Source organism: Amborella trichopoda, chromosome 8 (assembly GCF_054954075.1).
Source record: "Amborella trichopoda isolate Santa Cruz 75 chromosome 8, AtrichopodaSantaCruz75HAP2 v2.0, whole genome shotgun sequence".
In the NCBI taxonomy this organism is placed as follows: Eukaryota; Viridiplantae; Streptophyta; class Magnoliopsida; order Amborellales; family Amborellaceae; genus Amborella; species Amborella trichopoda.
In genome coordinates this window covers 28,809,663-28,831,007 of record NC_142343.1, presented here as the reverse complement: position 1 = coordinate 28,831,007, position 21,345 = coordinate 28,809,663, and the positions used below count along the sequence as shown (strand labels likewise).

The window sequence follows — 21,345 nt, the reverse complement described above, 5'->3', positions numbered from 1 at the left end:
TTTCCTTTTGAAATATTTCTTGTCTTTATATGTTAGTTTGACCCCCTTCATGGATTACAAATGTATTTATCTTTCAATTTGGTTACAGAAATGATGAAAAGAATTGTACCACTAGTGTGTTGAATGAGAAACTTAATGAAGCAGAGTTGTTTCTGGGTGAGGTCAGGCTCGAATAGGCGTATTGTTGGAGCTACTTTCAGGTTTGGATAGGCTTGAATTGAGGGATAACTGGAGTGATATGGATTGGTGTGGTTTATTTACTTTTACAGTTTCAAATCTGGCCCATCAAGATGCGATTTTTTGAAGACAAAGGTGCATGTTATAGTTACGTGGACCTTCCATCTATCACTCCCAGAAGTTCTGTGGTTTGGGAGCCAGAACTTATTCCTAAGACATCCCCGTTCTTTTGGGAACAAGTTCCCTTTTTTCTTCAGAACTCTTTCTACTAAAGCTAAGGAAAAGCTTGGTTTCTACTTTGCTAAGCCCGTTGTAGGAACTACAAATTGCATCACAAGGTAAACTTAGGATTAAGTAGGGTGGCATCTTCTTTCTAGAAAATGTTTTTTAAGAGAACTCTAGCATCAATATCCTTCTGTTATTTTTTGAACTTTTTTTTTCTTCTTTAAATATTTGTTTAGTGTAATGGCAGTCCTAGCTGGGGGCTTCTAGCTCCAGATCTGATCCCAACAACTATGCTACAAGCTAATATGACTCGGAGTTTGCATAAATGGGGGAAAATGATTCTTGAATAAAATAGTGATATGCCATGATGATTCTATTTTGGCTGCAATGCTTTATTTGGGCTTTCATGAGGTTCATGAACCCTGAGGATGTTGACTAATAACTAGTTTACCCAAGCTTGGGGTTTGGCACAGAGTATCATTTATCAAATAAGAAAAATGTGTATCTTTTTGTTGAAGTCCTTGTCTTAGTTGATCATGATCATTTTCTAATTGAAAGCTACTTCGTCTATATCGTAACAATGTCTCAGCATAGCTCATAGCCCCTCAAAATCCATATTGAATTAGATCCATCAGAGATTAAAAAAATAAAGTGTTAGATACCAGGATTTGGGAGATCCTTTATAGGAGTTTGTGGGACAATCATCGGACTTATTTGAGAGAAACCTTCCCTTCTAATACGCACCTCTATTTCTTTATGTTCTTTTTCAAATTAAAAAAGAAAAGCCTATATTTGTTATGGCGCTTAAGAATTTTTTCTAAATGAACAGGGGAAATATAAATCAAGAATGGGACACTAGACACATCTTTTTGAATTTGGGTCTTCGAATTTTTGTTTGATTTCATTTAAAATCAAATAGTTGAAAGAAAGAAAATAGGGTATGTGGTTTCTCCTTGTACGATCTCTTGATTTCAACATGTAATTTTTTTGGTCTTGCTTATTTATTGAGTTTATGTGTGGACTCGATTTGACCTTGGAGACTTAGCATTAAGTTCAATTTCAGCATTATGAAAATTAATCTTGGCCTAGATGGGGAACATAAAAAACATTGTAGTGATTATCTTACAGTATTAAAAGAGACCTTTGGGTGTTGGAAACACCTGTTATGCGAAATCAATGTATCTTTGGAAGGATTTCATAATGAGTGATGGATTTGATTCATAGTTGGAGGAGGGAGTGGGATCAATTCGGTAAATGTTGAACCGTCATAGGCTGGAAGCTTAGGCTTAAGATCGACTTCTGTTAGTGTTAAAAAAAGCGGACCGCCCAGCGTCTAGGCGGTCCAGAAGGCCTAGGCGCGCATCGCCCAGGCCTAGGTGGACGAACTAGGAGGCGGCCGCCCAAGGCCTGCGCCCCGTCTAGGGGCGAAATTTTTTTTTTTTTAGTTGTATTGATTGTTTTTAAATATAAAGGGTTTGAATGATGGGTTTTAGGTTCATTTCAAACCTGAACCCACAATAACCCATTTTAGAGAGAAAGAAACCTCAAGAAAACTAAATTTTGTGACTTTCAATGGATCAAAGTCCTTATCAAAGTTACGGAAAACGGATCCAAACATCACCCAAGTAGATTTGATTTACTTTTGGAGTTTTATAATCCTATTAAAGGGTGTTTTTTATTATTTTAGCACCAGAAAACATCTTAGAGGTGGGAGTTTGGAGTTCGAGCAATCAAAGTAAGTCAAAAAATTTATTTTTTAGATTGCTTGTTTTATTTTGAGATGTCTTCTTTTGGATCTAGTTGAAGTGGAGATCCGGGTTGGAAATATGGATATAACCCGAATCCAAATGAAAAAAATATTATTAGATGCAATTTTTGTAAAAAAGATACAAAAGGAGGAATAAACCGGTTTAAAAAGCATCTTGTCGATATTAAGAGGGTTGTTGCCCCTTGTAAAAATGTTCCTGAAGCTATTAGAGAGGAGATTAAGCAATATATGAGTTTTGTAAAATAAAAACAGGAACAAAATCCTTGTCATTTGAATAGATCTATTTATGTTATTTCTACAAGAAGTGATCCGCGTTGGAAGTATGGTTATAACCCAAAACCAAATGATAAAAATTGTATAAGGTGTAATTTTTGTGAAAAAGATACCAATGGGGGTATTAACAGATTCAAGAAACTCCTTGTTGGTAATATAGGGAATGTTGCTTCTTATAAAAAGCTTTCTGAAGCTATTCGGGATGAGATTAGACAACTTCTGAATTTTAAAGAACCAAAAAATGATGAAAATGGGCCTTGTTCTACGGAAATACCTTCTCTAGGTTCTTCTAGAAGTGGTGATTTGGGTTGGAAGTATGGTTATAACCCGAATTCGAATGACAAAAATCGTATTAAATGTAATTATTGTGGAAAGGATACTAATGGGGGCATTTACCAGTTTAAGAAACACCTTGTTGGTATTAAGGGGGATGTTGCCCGATGTAAAAATGTTCTTGAGGCTACCAAGAAGGAAATTATACAATATTTGAGCTCAGAGAAGCACAAAAATATAGGAAAGGGTAGAGCAGCCAAGACTCCTAGGGCCGCATCTGTACATACTAGTAAGAGGGAGGTAGAAAGATGAGGAAGATGCAGATTCAGAAGAAACAGAGGAGGATGAGCGTTGTATTGAAGAGGGCGATGGCTTTGATGATTGTGACCTTGAATCTGATGCATATGATGAAGCTGACCTTATTCCTTCTGATGAAGACTCTTGGTGTTGAGTGTTGACGGTTGACTATTGTGTTGGTGTTGACAATTGTGTCCTAGACTGTATATTTTATGAATTTTTGTATTTTTTTTTCTTATTTTTAGTTTCTACTTTCTAATTTCTAGTTCTACTATCTAACTTTTGTGTGTACAATCTACAGTGTATCAGACTATCAGTATATGCTTGTATGATTTTACTGTTTTAGCATTGTATCTTATGGATTATCAAAATTCTCTTCTCGACTTTCATCTTTTTATTTTTTAATTGGGATTATGGTCTTATTTTATTTATTTATTTATTTTCAAATGGGCCGCCCAGGTTTTGGGTGCCCGCTTAACGCTTTTTGAAACTATGACTTATGTACATTCAACAAGCTAGGGAGCTAGATCCTAGGATTCTTGGGAGCATGATCCCATGTCACTGGGATCGAGGTTTTGATTTGGAGGGATCTAAGCTCCACTATACATAAAACGAGATCAATTGATAGTTGATGAGAAAATTAAGATCAAGCTTAAGCCCTTTCGATCCATTATCATACACCTCAGCTTTTTACCAGTGCCATAGTTTTAGTACTCCAATTTACTACAGTAATACAATTTAATCATCGTTATCGTCATCATAGCCTTTCGCAATTAATTGGGGTCGGCTATACGAATCTTGGTATGCATTCTGCTCTATTAAAGGCCATACCGTCAGTGAGGCTATAAGTCCCATATCTTTTCGAACTACTTCCAACCGCATCGTTTTGAGCCTATCCCTTGCCCTTTTCTGTCCTTCCACTTGAACTAACTCGCACATTCACACCTCCTAACAGGTGCTGTACCGCCTATCTAAGTCTACTCTCTCTCATTATATCACCTATTGGTGCCACTCCTAAATTCTCTCAAATGGATTTATTTCGAATTCTATTCCTTCTTGTCTTGCTACTCATCCATCTCAACACCCTCATCTCCGCTACACTCATTCTATGGGTATATTGTTTTTTGTCTGCTCAACATTCCGCCCCATAGAGTAAAGCTGGTCTCACAACTGTCCTATAGAATTGCTCTTCAACTTCATTGGTATGCGGCAATCACATAAATTCCTGTTACACATCATTTTTCCCACCCAACTCTAATTCTATGTGCCATATCTTCCTCAATCTCACCATTTTCCTGGATTATGGATCCAAGGTATCTAAAGTATGATGTTTTTTATAGTTCTTGGCCATCAATATTAACTACTTCCTCGTCTCTACTCCTATTATTATTAAACTTGCATTTTATATACTCTGTCTTAGTCTAACTAATTTTAAAACCTTTGCATTCTAGAGCATCCCTCCAAAGTTCTAACTTTGTGTTGACGCCGTTTCGGGTCTCATCAATCAAAACGATATCATCTGCGAACAACATGCACCATGGTACCTCATCCTGTAGGTACCTAGTTAAGTCGTCCATATTTAAGACAAAGAGGTACGGGCTTAATGCTAACCATTGATGTAGTTCTATTGTTACTAAAAACTCACTCGTCTCTTTAATAGTTATTTGTACACTAGTTAGCGCTCCATCGTACATATCTTTCACCAAGTCCATGTAGTGTCTAGAGACTCCTTTCTTTTCCAACACCTGCCAAATCAAATCTCCAGGTACTCTATCATAAGCTTTATCTAAATCCATAAAGACTATGTGGAGGCCTTTTCCCTCCACGCTAAACTTCTCAATCAGTTGTCTAAGTAGGAAAAAGCCTCAGTCGTCGACCTTCTTGACATAAAACCAATTGGATTTTTATATACACTCATTTCATGCCTTAGTCGTTGCTCAATCACTCTCTCCCAGAGCTTCATAGTATGGCTTATAAGCTTGATTTCTCGGTAGTTCGTATAATTTTGTGTCTCTCTCTTGTTCTTGTAAATAGGTACCACAATACTTTTCTTCCATTCGCCGGGCATTTTTGTTGTTCTCACCTTCTCTTGTTCCAGTTATTATATAGATTATCATATGCCTTAAGTTTAACTTTACGTAATATTTGTTTAGCATTTTTCTTAGTATGTTTATATTCTTCTAAGTTTTGATCGTTTCTATTACACTGCTAAGTTTTATAACTTGATTGATTTTTCGCTGTTGGCCTTCTGAACCTTATCACTCCACCACCAAGTTTCCTTATAAGAGTTTCTTTTTCCTCTAGATTCTTCTAGAACTTCGTTTGCCACTTTCTTGATGCAGTTAGCCATCTCTTTCCATATTATATTGACATCATGTTCATAGTTCCATTTTCTTTCTTCAACTAATTTAGCCCTAAATAAGTTTATTTTTTCATTTTTTAAATTCCACCACCTAGTTCTTGGATAACCATTGCTTTCACCCATTCTCTTCGATGTCTTTATGCAAATGTCCATAAGCACCTGCCTATCTTGGGTACTCAAACTCTCTCCTGGGATAACCTTGCAGTCTTTATATGATGGTCTATCTACCTTCTTTATGAGGAAGAGGTCTATCGGGCTTTTATGTGATCTAGTTTTATAGGTTATTAAATGTTCATCTCACTTTTTAAAGTAATTGTTTGCTATTGCTAGGTCGTAGGCCATAGCAAAAACTAGAATAGTCTCACCCATCTCATTTCTTTTTCCAAACCCATATCCCCTATGTTACCCTTCATATCTTTTACTATGATATGAAACTATAATTTTTTAATACCATAATTCTAGTATATGCTGTCGAAACACATTTATATGCAATCACTATCATCATAGCCTTTTCCTAATTAATTAGGGTTGGGTACACAAATCTTGGTCTTCCATTCTACTATATTATGACCATACCCTCAGTGAGGCTGTAAGTCCCTATATCTTTTCTCATTACTTCCAACCATGTTTTTTTGGGCCTACTCATATATATGCCTATATAGGTATTAAATATATATATTTGCGCATTTATATATATTCTAACTAACTTTTTTTATACAAATACATGCATGTGAATGCTGAACCACATTCAAATCTCTGAAATGTTTTCCTCTTTGGATGACTAAAATAGTGAAAAAAAAAAAAAAAACTAGTACATAGTATATCAGTGATTTAGTGTCCACACACCACACTCTATAGCCCATACTTTCATACAACCATACTCCAGGTCTCCAATGGGATTAACTGACCAATACAAAACGATGTTAAACAAAAGATGCTACACAAATGGAAAGAACGAGGAGATCTTTAATTGTTCAATGTTTTTTAACGTTTTATCCTCATTGTTTCGGTTGTCTAACAAGCTCAAAATCACCTTAAAGTCTTCTAAGAACCTCATTTGGACCCTAAAAGTGACAAGATATGGTAAGATTTTAAATGACTATGAATTTCTCAAAATTTTCGCTTTGAAAAAATCGCAAAATCCATCAATTATGGGTGTTTCTAGAGCATAGGAAGAGTTTGTTTTTTTACTTTGGACGGTTAAAATATTCCCTTTTAATGGGTCAAAATGACCTAAAAAACGTTTCCGGCATTTTTTTTGTAAGTTCTTGATAGTGGACGATGTGAACTAGCACAATATATATAGTTTGAAATTTTTCTTTTGCAATACAGGCTAGAATACTAACATATGTCCAAGAATTACAATTACAACTCAAATAAATAAGCAAAAACAAGATTTGGATTCTCACTTGCTGCCACTTTTTAAAAGTTATTCATTATATAAGAAAAATTACCAGCTAGAACACTCACTTATGTCCAAGAATTACAATTAGAGCTCAAATAAATAAGAAAAAGCAAGATTTGGATTCTCACTTGCTGCCACTCTTCAAAACTTCTTCATTATATAAGAAAAATTACATCAGTAAAGATTGGGAACAAGAAAAGCACAAGAAAGTAGAAAACGAGGTAGTGTGACAAAAGATTACCTTTAATGGACTTTATATACCCCACACCGATCTCCTCCACCAATGGCGTACGAGATCTTGATCTTTCTTAAATCTCAACAAATAGGAAGCTTGGCTAAACCCTCTAGTCGAAATATGAGAGCATGTGTTCTTAGGTTGGGCTTCTTCTATTTCTCTAAGTATGTGGGGCGTACCCCCTTTTCTTACTAACTACCTAGGGGCTTGCTCCCTTTCTTTTTCTTCTTAGTCTTAGAGGGTAGAGGGTGGCATGTCACATATGAAGAAGAGAGAGAGCTCTAAGTTAGGTTGTAGATATTTGACCCCGCAATGAGATGTATATATAATAGTGAGGCTAGGGTTTAGCCATCCTTATGGAGATTTGATCTAGGCCGTTGATCATAGGTGACCTGTGGGGTGAGAGATCTGAGCTATATAATCCTTAGATCAACCCATCATAATCTAATAAAAGGTGCTAGAACCTTACCCCTCAGCTTCCTTAACCTAATCCCCATCAAAATCTTTTTTATGGAAAATGTCATATAATTTAAATTAGTGTCATATGATTATCAATCAAGAGTCATATTTTCCTCTTGTGAACACAATCAATTAAATCTCTACACACCTTCAAGATGGCTTCCTCAACAAGCCATCTTACATCATAAGAGAAATTGGAAAGAGTGGGGTGTCCCACTAATGGATGTCACAAGTGGGCCCCATGCCCCACTTAAGTGTGCCTAATGTAGTGGTCCCCATTAAATCTTGGGCTCCCACAATCTTAATTAAATTTTAAAATTAATAAATTATTTTTTAGAAAATCATAAATATTTTATTTTTCTATGAATAGTTATATACCTAAAAATTCAATTGTGGCTACTTTAAAAAAAAATGATAAAATAAAAATATCCAAAGCCTTTTAAAATTTTTATGTTAATAGTCTAAAAATCATTTAACACAATTAATTATTTTAAAATTATTTTGATGGGAATTGGACCCAACTTCGTTAAGGAAAAAAAATGAATATACTGAGGCACTCCATCTCTACTAGCGACTATGTCACACACTCACGTTCTCATACTGACTCAATAGTTCCCATGACCCACAGTCCATCACTGAGATTCATGATTGGATTACCAGAGCTAACCAATAGGTGATGCGAACACAATCCTAGTCTGTGGGCTACAGGTTCCCCTATTGGGACAAGTCTAGGTCACACAGACCTATGGACACTTATCGCAATTGGTGCATGGGGGCTATCTCTTGCACATGCACATGCTATATCCTCAATGATGTCTACATCCCAATGTGGCTATTATATGTAGATTCCATACAATGGTCATGATGAGGATTTGCCCATTGTTCGTTTAGGCCTACCAAGCGCACACAAGGGTCACTAAGTCCCTTGGCCAACTACCCTGGGCATCTCTCCGACGTCATCAAAGACTAATCCTACAAACCAATGTTTAAAAAATAGGTGACCCTATCTGGAATCGGGTGATCCGGATTGGGTATCAGTTGGACCATTCGGATCCAGCCAATTGATTTGCTACAATAAACCGTACATTTGTTTGAATTTTTTTTGCAAGGGTACTTGGTGAATTTTTTTTCAAAATTAAGGGCACATTGCCCACCTCTCTTTAATTTTTTATTGCGTGCCGCCACACTGTCATGTCCCACTCACTCAATCACATACAACTATGTGGGCCACAATAATTTTATAATAGTGAATTCTGCTGCAAAGTTTCGATGTGGGATAATTCAACGCACACCCTTTGTAGTGCACACCTACTTCCTTTTGTAGAGTACATGGGCATCAAACAATTTCAAAGAGTGCGTTAAAAATTGGGGTGCGTGCGAACATCATTAAAGCAATAATAATTTGTAAATTTAATGGCTTATAAATAGCTCTCTCTCTCTCTCTCATATATACAATAATGTACAAATTAAATGCTTTATTAATAGATCTCTCTCTTATACAATGACATCTATAAAATGAAATGGTCTATAATTCTTTTTGAGATTCAATACAATTATTTTTTTCTAATAAACAAAAATAAAGTACATATAATTAAGTTTTAATTACATATAATTACGAAAACAAAATTACATATAATAATATACACAAATTAACATAATTATATGAAATTGTTGTTTATTTATGTTAATAACTTAATATAATTATGTTAAACTTATATCAGTATAATTATTTTTCTATACATTAAAATTATTTTTAAATTATATGGAAGTGTTTTCTAATATTTTTAAATTATTTGATGTACTATTGATGATACCGGGCAAATCTTCAATGGTGTTTTTTGCCCCCACTGCCAATGAGTGGGTTTGATTGCCTGATCATTAATTAAAATTCATTACGTTTCCAAATTCTCAGCACATCTGACAAGAATTGTGTACCCACAGTCTAAATTTTGTGAGTGTAAATTCTGGACATTTATGCCGATTGTCAATACACTGTTTCTTGATGCTGAACAAGCGTAGTGACAGTTCCCCAGAGTTGTTCACATGCAGTCTGTTGTTAATATGCATGTCAGACATTTTGTTGTTGGACCAACTGAAATGTGGCTGATGGATATTTTTATTCCAAAGCTTGGAGGTTGCTAGGAATGTCCTATGAAATTAGACTCACTGTACATTATTTTCTCATTGGAACTGTGCTGTTACACCAAAGGGAGCTACTAATAGGGTAGGCGGTTTGGCGTATGAGATTGTAAGTTGTAACTAAATGCTGCCATGATCCTCTTTTTATGTATTTGTAACTCCTTTCTTTTAAACTTATTACTGATAAAATGATATTTATTTCTTCTCAAACACTGTTTTTGAGAATGTTGCACAGTTAGAGAGATGTATGTTGTATGGCTTTTCCCTTGGCGCTTTCAATCCCTAGCCTCTTGAATACTGGTGTTACCATGTTCTCTCTCCTGTCTCATCATCAAGGAGACTTTCTTTGCAAGGTTCCTGTCATTGAGCATTGGCATTGTATGTAGAGCCTCTTTATGCTACCAATTGCACTTGTAATGGCTGTTTCTCTTGATTGCCTTCAATGGTTTTCAAATATTTTGGAATTCTAACTACTATGTGAGTAGAATATTCTATTGCACAAATTTCTTGATTCATATTGTAACGTTCTAGGCATTCCTATTTGTCTTTCTATTTGTGGTTCTGTTGGTGTAAAGCTTGAATAACTTATGAGTTTGTGCAGGAGCCATGGTGCTAGCTGACCGCGGCTTGTGTTGTATTGATGAGTTTGATAAATTGTCTGCGGAACATCAGGTATGTTGTATGCGAACAGATAGACTGTTCATATCTGTTCATTTTGCTCTTACTTATTCTTTCTTCCAATTAAGGCATTCTACATTTATACCAGATTGGGGTTTCCTCAGGCTCTTTTGGAGGCCATGGAACAACAATGTGTCTCTGTTGCAAAAGCTGGAATGGTAGCCAGTTTATCTGCACGAACATCTGTGTTAGCTGCAGCAAATCCTGTTGGGGGTCACTATGAGTAAAATTTCTTTCACTATTTTTGGTTTTGAAATATGGTGTTTACAGGCATCATGTTTGCCACATTAGGAGCATATTCATCCAGATTGTGACATTTAAAAGTTACTCTTCAGGATTTCCTTCTCATGATATGTGATGGCCAAAGTACATCCTTCCAATATTGAAAGAATACCAAATCCAATCTTTTTGGCACTCTGCTGACTCATAAACTATCCATTCCTGAAGCGCTGTGAATCTAGTAACTGATTCGAGTTCTTCCAGTTATGGGATGATAAACTTTGTGACTTTTTTAAAACTCAATTTTAATTTTAATTATATATGTACTTTTTCATGTACTTAAATATGATTTAGAAGTTTTTCTTTTCATGAACTTTTAATTGATTATTTTTCTATTCATAATTATGAGGATGAGCCCCAAGTCTTGATATTTGGAGCCATGTTTGACACGTGCAAATGTGTTTAAGACACTTTTATTGGTATTAGGGGAACATAGCAGTTAAGACCTTGGGCCACTGTCTCACATCAAACAAAATGAGCAAAAAGAAAAGGAGGTTGCCAGAGTCTACTTCGTTTACAAACCTCCCTCTTTGGTTTTCATTTAGGGAATCTGAGCAAAATAATGGGTGGTTTCTCCTGTCTAGCATGATCAGTTGATATTGATTGTTGATGATCACAAGGACTTCCATTTTATTTTTTGGTTCTAAATTTGGTTTCTTTCTCCTAACTTCATTGCTGCTGTTGAATGCAGCCGAGCAAAGACTGTGAATGAAAATCTGAAAATGAGTGCTACTCTCCTCTCGCGATTTGATTTGGTCTTTATATTACTTGACAAACCGGATGAACTTTTGGATAAGCGGGTTTCTGAACATATCATGGCAGTAAGTTTAAGGAGTGTCTTTGGATGAGCACTTGCATGCATCTGATATGTTTGTTTTAGCACATTCTTGACATGCCTAGGACCTAGAAAATAGTCATTGTTGTTTTTCTCAAGATTACTGATTTCCTGTTTGCTAAATCCTAATATAGTTTGCTGTCAAGGTTTAAAGCCCATGAGAGCTAGTGAATGGTGAACTTCAATGGGAGTGTTTTGATTGATTGACTGACCTAGGGTTGGGCAGTCATGAAAGGTGGACAAAGTGACCTAGCCAAGTATATACAATTAAAAATTTTCGTTACTTTCTTTTATTCATACCTGCTAGAACAATTATAGATGTAAAAAAATATAGCTTTAGTTCATAAAAATAAACCCTAATACAATCTAGGATTCTCACTTGCATGCCAGAAACTTCTTTATTCAACAAAATCATGGTACAATACATAAGAGCGAATGATGAAACATGGAACCATAAAATTCCAGACCACCTCCCCCCCCCCCCCCCCCCCCACCCACCCACCCACCCACAGAGGACTTGTTGCACCCCCCTTAGGATCTCTATCATCGATGGGGCAGGATCAACGTCTTTTCACTTTGTTTCATACAACTAGGAAGCTTGGGCAAGCCCTAATCTAAAACTTGAGAGCATAACCAAAGTTTTCTATGGAGTAGGACACCCTTTACCTAGGTCAACTACCCTTGGGTATGCCACCCTTAGATCTTTTACTTGGGTGCGACGCCCTTAAGCTAGGCTAGAGAGGATGGAAGAGAACAAAAAAAGGGAGATGAGAGAGTGTGGCGTGCCACTTTAGTTTGTGTGTGTGTGTGAGAGAGAGAGAGGGAGAGAGGGAGAGATACATGTGTAGAGGCCACCCCCAAAGGCGGTATTTATAGATACAATCTAGGGTTTTTGGGGGTCTAGAGTTTGTAAACTTATTGAGACTTAAACTTGACCATTGATCGAAGTAGACATGTGGGGTGAAAAGATATCAGCCACCCGTCCCCTAAATCAGCCATCATGATTAAAGGGGAGGTTCTAGAACCATTATCCCTAAGTTTCCTTGATTTATTCCCATAAAAAATTCTCAAGTAGAACAACTTACAAAATTTGAGATCAATCAGACTGTCCTCTCTCTTAATCGTTCGTATAACCAAAATCTTTCCAAAATATGGTCTTCTTTCTAGAAGACTTGTCCAACAAGCCAAAGAGAGAGAGAGAGAAAACAGGAGGGGGAGCGTGGGAGCTATGTGGGACCCATGTGGGCTCCATGCCCCACCAAGGTGGGCCTCCCATGTGGTGGGCCTTACTCCAAAAGGGCCCCCATACACCCCTAACAATTTTAAAACAAATAAACTAATTTTTCAAATTCATTTAATATTTTTAAAATTGCTCTGTATTTATAAAACTTTGAAAATTCTATTTTAGCTATCTAAATTTTTTTCTTGAGATAATAAAATATACTGAGAATTTAAAAAATTCATTTTAATGTTTCATAAATCCAAATAAAAAATATTTATATATAATTCAATGGGGTTTTGGATCCATTAAGTCAAGAATCATGTGAGTTCGTTGAGGCACTCTGTCTATAGTAGCAACTGTGAAGTACAATCATCCTCTCAAACTGACCGAACAGAACTCATAAGGCGCAACCCATCGATTCAAGATTAGTCCATCAAAGGTAGCAAATAAATGAAGAAAACACGGTTGTAGTCCATAGATTACAAGTTCCCTCTTGGGGATAACTCCAGATCCCATAGGACCTTCGCACACTATGGCAATGGTGCATTGGGGTCATCTCTTCTGCACATGAACACGGAATGCCCCAACAAGTTGAATCCCAAAACGTCAAAGTGTACATGTCGTCCAATGGAAATGATGAGGATTTTGACCCTTGTCCTCTCAGACTAGCTAAACCGCATACATGGGTCACACAGTCCCCTGACCAACCGCCCTAGGCATCTTTCTGACCTCATAAAAGGATGACCCTACAAACTCTCCTCTGTTGTGCCATGTGACTAGGGCTAAAGGGTTTTAAACATCAATCTGGGCCTAGCTTGTCAAAGCCCAGGTGAGCACGACATCAAAATGCCTCCTTTGGTCCCAATGGACCGTACTCCTAATGGAGTTTATCATATCATTATATCACAATTTTTGCATGCTCTCATAAGGTCTTTAAATGACCACAAAACCCCAACATCTCCCACTTGGCCTTTGAAGGCTTTACAATCTCTCTCTCTAAATCTCTTACTCCCCATTACAATCTCTCTCTCAAGCCCATTTCATTTTTTCTCTCTTGTCCATTACAACTTACACTTTTGGCGAACTCTTTGCCACCACTCCTTTCATCAAGAAAAAAAGAAAGAGCATAAAAAAGGAAAAAAATACTTTCATTCATGTGGATCTTTAAGGGCTTTAAAAGATTAAAACTGAAAATGGCAAAAAATGTACAAACAATTTTTTTTTTTTTTGTGTGTCTTTGGTGTTTATGTGCTTTTACAAAATAAAATTTGTAGAAGCCTTTTAAAAGTGAAAATGCAAAACAAAAAACACAAAAGAGGAAGAGAAATGTAAAGACTCAAAATGCAAGTACATTAAAAAGCATAAAAACAAGAAATATTTCCGAGTGTTTTTTCTTTTTTAACTCCAAAAGAAATAAAGATAAGAAAACTCACATGGACTTGGGGTTTATTTGGTTGAGCTAGAGAGAGAGTAAATAGCCATACCTTTCTCTCTTTCTCTCTCTCTACATAAAGTGTTTTTTGTACCTAAAAGCCCACCCTAACATCCATTTTATTAAAACACCCTTGTAAAAACTAAAAAGTACAAAAAAGAAGAACCCCTTAAAGCCTTTTTGTTATTTTAAAATATCAATAAATGAAGCTCAAAATCAACCTTTTTTATCGTTATTGGGTCCAACCGGTTTGCTTTTGGACTAATGAACTAGTCAGCCTTGCATAGTCTCAGGCTAGTCCACTAGTCCAGTTTGATGGTCTAGCTTGCCCCAAGGGCTAGGGCACTGGTTCATCTGTTTCTGGCTCCAACATGCCATTCTAGTCCAGTTTAGAGAACATAACCTCCCTCAAACTCTAGATGGGTGACCATCTGTAGTTTTCTCAAGAGAAATTTGGATTGCATATGGTGTGCAACTTGGTGAATAAGTATATAAGTTGGTGCTATGATGGAAATTTATGGCAACATGAAAATGCTAGAGTCAAGATGATGCCTACTAAGTAGAAGTTGAGCTCAATATGCTTGGCACTATCATGATAGAGCGGATTGTTGATAATATGAATGCTTTCTTGTTATTGTTGTAATGGGGTGGTAGAAATGAGATGAGCACCCAATTCGAAAAGTATCCAACAAGGCCAAATAACCTCTGCAATAGTATCGGTTATGGCATGGTACCCTGCCTTGGCCCTATAGTACGGAAGGGGAACCTATTTTTGCATCTCAAAAATATGAGAGAATCACCTAAAAAGATGTAGAAGCCAGTAGTAAAACGATGATCATTCACATCACCGACCTGGTCAGCATCAATGTAAGTGCAAAGCTGAAGCTGAGATGAGGATGTGGAGACTAATGCATGTGATAAAGTATCTCGATTATATGAGACGATGTGGAAATGAGAGGCGTAGTAAATTTTATGTGGGGAGCCAACACATTGGGTCAAAACATGCACTACATATGAAATGTCTAGGAAGGCTATTATTAGATACACAAGACGGCCTAGTCAGCATCAGAAATTGGATCGCTCTTGAGATAAGGCCGTGTCACTTAAGTCGAATGGATGGGGCATTGGCACATGCAGTGGAATCAAAAAGGGTCGAAGCAATGTTCAAGACCATCAATAGGGGTTGACCTTGAGTGTAACCTTGAGTGATCAGAGGTTGCTATACAAGAAGAGACTGTGGAGAAGGGAAGAGGAAGCTGAAGAGGTCTCATGAGATATTGAATTGGCAAAAGGATCAATGGGGAAAAAGAAGTCAAGAGAAGCAGTCTTGGAAGAACTAGATACTGTAGGAAAAGTATAATATGGAAGATTCTCTGAAGGAGACATGCTTGGAAATCCGGAGCCTACAAGCTTGGGGTCATAGCAATGGTACCACTTGTGCTCCATGCTATACCAAGAAAGACACACAGCCTATTGAGAAGACTAGTAAAGTCGACTTGGACTTGCCCAAGTAACTTGGGCTCAGCTGAGTAAATGGGGCTTGATAGGTTTCCTTGCTTGATCACAGCCAAAAAAAAGAAAAAGAACCAAAAACAAAACTTGGGATTGCCTAAATAAAACAAAGTCGGTACATATATTTTTGGGGTCGAGATTTAAAAAACAAGCGACTTATATTTTCACACTAAATGGCGTAAATCAATTATAAATAATTTATATTTAACTTTGGTTATACTTTTTTGGCATAGTTGTTTGGATTAGGAGCGAATCGGGAGTAGGAGTGGGCGATCGTGAAAGGCTAGAAAATCCTATGGTTTGGGCGTTTGTCTTTATATTGCATATGTTAGGGATTGAGATCCCTAGATGTTAGGGATCTTGATGCTGATCCTTTGGGATCTTGATCCCAACCTTTAGGCATCTTGCTCCTAACCATAAAGTATATATAGTCTAGGACTTTACATACTCTTTAAAATAGGGACCTCTTAGTTTATAGCCAACAAGCAATGCAACTAAAAGTATAATTGCAGGCAAGCCATCTTGGAAATCATTGTTTTGGATGTTACTTGGACTTTAAGGTGGAGATTGAGATCCTTAATAGTGGGGATTGAGTTCCCTGACAAGGGCGATCGAGATCCTGAAATTTAAAAACTTTGAAGATCCCTCTCCTGAAATGCGGGAACGAGATTCCAGAGCTGGATCGTCATCCAGATTGGGAGATCCTAGCAACTATGTTTTTAGGACCTTATATTTTTTAATGATTCTTTTCTATCTTTTGTATATTTTGTCTTTTTTTGAGAAAATATGCTTATTTTTATAGTTTTTAAAAACATTTTCTCATCTCTTAATACATTTTCTATTGTTTATCCTTTTGATTTTCCTATTTTAACGGATTTTGAGTAAAATTTTCCCCTTCTTTTTAAACTTTTTTAGCCATTTTTGAGCTCGGCACGGACTTAGGCTAGTTGACTCGTATTTGGCCGAGTTTCTAGGCCAGGTGGGTGGCTGAGTTCCGTGGGCGAGCCAAGCTAAAAAAAAAACAGGGAAAAAAAGAAAAAAGAGAACTTGATTCGAAGTAAACAAGAGAACAACTTGGTCCATTGAATCTTTGCCCTTACATGACAATCTAGTTCATGTTTTCATTTGAGAAGATTATTTACTACCTAAAGTATCGTCCTTTAAGGTATCCAAATTCGTTGTACATATGTTATGAAAAGAAAGGATATCTATGATTTATAATGTTAAATTTTTAACTAACTAACAATATATAATACTTTGAATTTGTGTTAAAGTTTCTAGTTATGCTGGTCATATATCTAACATCTACACTCCTAGTGGTTGCATGAATACATCTGCAAGATATATTTATTGCTTAAGATCTATATTTACATGGCCTAATTTGTTTTTTTGTGCAGCTTCATGCAGGGTATGCAGAATGTTTTCAGGCTCCGAAGAAACTTCGTAATGGTATTTATTAATCACATTACCTCATTCTATTTGTGTTCTTATTCTATTGCTAGACAAATATTTGCTAACCATCATAGCATTTTTTATTTATTTATTTATTTTTTTAAAACCATTTGTCAGAAATTCAAAATAATGGGGTCATAGAAATGGGTGTCAGAAGTGGATCCTTGGTTTCAAGGTTGAGACTTGATCCTGTGAACGACAAAGATTTTGTTCCTTTACCTAGTCCGCTTCTACGCAAGTATATTGCTTATGCAAGAAGTTTTGTCTTCCCAAGGTGAAGTCTTATATGCTGCTTATGCAAATATATCACTTACAGAGATTTAAAAGGTTCTTACTCTGTGAAGTCTTATATAGCTGGGCTTTGTCACTATTCTATTAATGTTCTTCTCTTTGTTATATTAGGATGTCAAAGGTTGCAGCAGAAATTCTACAGAAGTTCTACTTACAGTTAAGGAACCACAACAGTGTTGCAGATGGAACACCCATTACTGCCAGGCAGCTTGAAAGTCTTGTTAGGCTTGCAGAAGCCCGTGCACGGTTGGATCTTCGTGAAGAAATAACGGGGCAAGATGCTTTGGTAGGTATTGCATTAGTTAAAATTATTTAAATGAAAGGGGCTGATTTTGAAGGCCTCTCTCTAGTCAATTTTAGCAGAAAAACTCTACATGTACTTCTAAAAAAGGTTGATAAACCAATTCATCACAAGTTTATTCTAACTCTACTGATGTCTTTGTCTTACTTCATTGAACAGAAATATAAAATAATGAAAATTTTGGTGTTATACTAATGAATTACATTAAGTACACTTACCAAAAAATAGATAGACGAGAACCTGCTCTGACTGCTTCAGTTAATATAGAATTCTCAGGACTGCACAGCTGGATATGTATTGTTCTTGGATTTCTCTGATCTATATCAGAATTGAGAACAAAATACACAACCCTGATTCATGCATCGATCATTGATCCTGATTTCTTGTGTCTATATGGTGGAAATCATCTGGATTATCTCCTACCATGCCACTCATAGCCACTAGACTTCCTCAATGAATGATGGAAGGAGACCTAAAGAGTACATGTAATAAACAAATAACTTCAAAAATCCTGCTAGGCATCATGGTTAAGCTGAAAATCTACTTGCTCTCCTCACTGGAATAAAATTGTGATAATTTTCATAGAAAAAAATGACTTTGAGTTCCTAGAACCCTAAACCTAATTTTCCATAGAATGGATGGGCCCCAAGAGTTAATCCTGGAGGAGGACTTGATTTATAACATTTTTTTTGAATCATTGTTTAAAGATAAGATCTTTAGAGATGAATAGAAACGATTTGAGAGTTCTGGGGTCAAATAGATTCTCTTAATGTGGACTTTTGAGGAAGTGTATGAGTGCTCCAGTGGGACCTCCAAATCTTATTGCACACACCCGCACATAGGGAAAATATGGTATGATCTATATGGTCATGATAGCTTCATTGCCACGTGGATTAAATTCATCCAATCGATTGGGTGGATGCTGATGCCAGGAGAGGGGGACATAATTAATCATAGTTTCGGTGGTACCCACTCCCTCTGTCACGGTTCATCACTCCATCTCATTGATTGCACAGTGAAATGCCCTTGGTCCTGAAGTTGACTAGATGAATCATATTATATGGCCCCAGACACACATGCATGCAAACATGCAGACACACACACATATATGGGTGAAGTTTTGGTGAGACCAATGTATTAAAAGTGTTGTTTGTCCGCTGTGGGTGTTTATCTAATTTTGTGTACATTTCGCATTTCATGTACTAATAAAATGTATTAGGGGTATAAGTGGAACTTCACTTAAGACCTGGAATGGGTAATCCCCATATAATGAAACACTGAGATTGTCTATCCCTGCTAGTACATCTTCCTCATCTCTTTTCTTTTATTCTTTCCATAGTTGTTGGAAGTGCGAGAGGTTCAGAAGTGTTTTAGGTATTGGAAGTGCAAAATTGTGACCAGCTAGAATATTACTAGAGTTGGAAGCGCCATCCTATGTTCTGGGGACTGCGCTCCAACCAAATTGGAATTTGAGATTTCGACCTTTTTGGAATCACATACTCAGCCAATTGGAACTGCAAAGGAAATCATCAAGAACCAGTTTCATAGGGCAAAAGGTTTGAGGTTCTAGAGTATCCTTACCAAGAATCCCTTAGTATTGGAATTGATGTATTGCGTATGCTTAACCAAGGTTCGTTTAGTATTGAAATCAAGGTTCTCCACACTCCTAAAGACCTGATCAAGGGTTCCCCGATTATTGAAACATGTGTTGAGCGGCCTTAATCATGGTTCCCCACATATATTGAAGGTTGAGTGCCCTTAAAACTAAATTTCCAGGTTATTGAGTTTCTGGATTGAAATAAAGAAAGTAAAAATACATGATTTATTAATAATAAATTCAAAAACAAACTATTTATTTTAGGTTCTCGGAATTTAGGAATGATGTTAAGTAGAGTTTGTAGATACCCATAGAGTTTTTAGACACCAATGATATATTAATTAATTAATACAAATTAAATAATATAATGTTTACTAGTCCACTAGGGAATTCATGTGTGTTTACAAGACATACAAATATTATCTTATATACACACATGAAAATGAGATTTTTTTTTTTTGATGTATACTTGATGAGATTTTGTTGAATCTGGATGCCAAATAGCTCAAATCAATATTCTAAAACATTGGAAGCAAGATTTCATGTTTATTAAATCATGGTCTTGTGCACATATGAACCATGGGTATGTGATGTTATGGAATCTGGATTAATCGGATCAAGATTCTAGAATGGTGGAAGTGAGATTCCTAAATTTAAGGATTTGGAGTTCCATGATTGTTAATCGAGTTGTCAAATCCAGATTCCAAAGCGGAATTATTACCTGAGAGGAAGATTTTGGTAACTCTAGCTCCTCTTCAAAATGTTATGTTGTTTCTTGTTTACTCGTTTCTTACATTTTATCAGACAAGGCTTAATGATCTTCTCAGTGTTGGAATTATGTCCTTTCGAGGTCTTAAAGGGCTGAGAGATGAGCTTTAAGTCAAGCTGAGCTTGCAGACATTGACAAGATTGTTTTAGATGAAGAAAAGGTAGCATACGTACTTGAAGGGCTAAGAGATGAATATCATGTGTTCATGAAATCAGCGTACTCCTTTTCACTGAATACTTTCTGTAACAACATGAAGCAATGTTTAAAAAAGAATTGAAATGCCACCCTTTCTTATTGTGCACCAAGTATGCATAAACACCACACTCATACACAATGCAAGACAAATGGGTCAAGGGCCGTAGCCTACTTTGCTCAAGCTGTACAATAACATAGTGTCCTGCCACAGATACCCACCGAGGGTTTGGGCCGAGGGTGTATATACCAGAGTTACAATGAACTCAATTCAAATGGATTACACATTCTCCATGGCTTAGACTAGGGCACCTGGCATTTAGCCATGCAACCCATGCCCTGGGAAGCTACAAAGCTCCATCACTCAGTCAATTACAACGGCCCGCAGGTTCAGCCAACACCCTTGAATCACACCCTGAGGTGAGGCCGACTAGCACGTCAGCTAGTGTAATTGTCTCCATCTTTCTAACGACCCGCCTCTTAGCTGTTTTTCCCACATCATGGGTCCAGTATGCATGCATGGTTTTGATTTGAATTCAAATTTTATGCCCACCCAGTCCAGGTCATTGATCTGCCCACTGTCCACTGGTGCGACCACAAGCTCATAAGGGTCTAGCTCACACGCACCATGCTGCTCAAGAGCCTTGTCCGTTGCAGCCACCTGGCTGACCACTGTGAGTTGATGCTAGGTGTCACCAAGTAGCACAATTCACACTGCATATGCAAGATGCTAGTTGATTGGTCGGTGACTGGGTCAAGGGGGGTTCCCTGACCGCCCCTTTAACCAACTTGCAGGCACCAATTTGAGGCCTTGACAAGCCTCCCCCACCAACAGTTCCCGATGTCCTCGTCGGGGCTCTAGCCAAAAACTCTTGGACTAGTTCCTCATACTCCTAGAGGGTCACATCCTTCTCCCAACTAGCTTCTTCCTAGGGCAAGTCCTTCCACTTGACCAAAAATTCCACCCTTCAGTTCTTTTTCCTCTGGATCAATACCCGTTGAGCCAATATTGCCTCGGTCGTATGCTCAAACTGGGTTCTCACATGGGTGGTGCTTGTACAACTTGAACCCTACTTGGGTCTTCATCTCGATGGTAAGGCTTCAAAAAGCTCACATGGAATAACGAATGTGGCAATCTTCAAAAAGTCGACCACCCAGCTGCTTGGGGAGGC

At 37.1% G+C, this 21,345-nt stretch overlaps 1 protein-coding gene across 12 annotated transcripts in view; it reads left to right on the top strand.

The window, feature by feature from the left end:
* MCM8 (minichromosome maintenance 8) overlaps nucleotides 1-21,345 on the top strand; it is an 89,815-nt gene that overhangs the window by 54,359 nt on the left and 14,111 nt on the right. For 4 of the 12 annotated variants that reach the window (XR_016061415.1, XR_016061416.1, XR_016061413.1 and 1 more), the window contains exons 9-13: nucleotides 10,215-10,285; nucleotides 10,396-10,514; nucleotides 16,969-17,020; nucleotides 17,141-17,297; nucleotides 17,426-17,600. Coding sequence is in view for 2 of the 12 variants with exons in the window: in XM_020666527.2 (XP_020522186.1) it covers nucleotides 10,215-10,285; nucleotides 10,396-10,514; nucleotides 11,262-11,391; nucleotides 16,969-17,020; nucleotides 17,141-17,297; nucleotides 17,426-17,600 (704 nt within the window). In the remaining 10 variants the exon portion in view is untranslated. Of the gene's footprint in view, nucleotides 1-10,214; nucleotides 10,286-10,379; nucleotides 10,515-11,261; nucleotides 11,392-16,968; nucleotides 17,021-17,140; nucleotides 17,298-17,425; nucleotides 17,601-21,345 lie in introns of all 12 variants that reach the window. The other 8 variants (XR_016061420.1, XR_016061417.1, XR_016061419.1 and 5 more) reach the window with 3 other exon arrangements.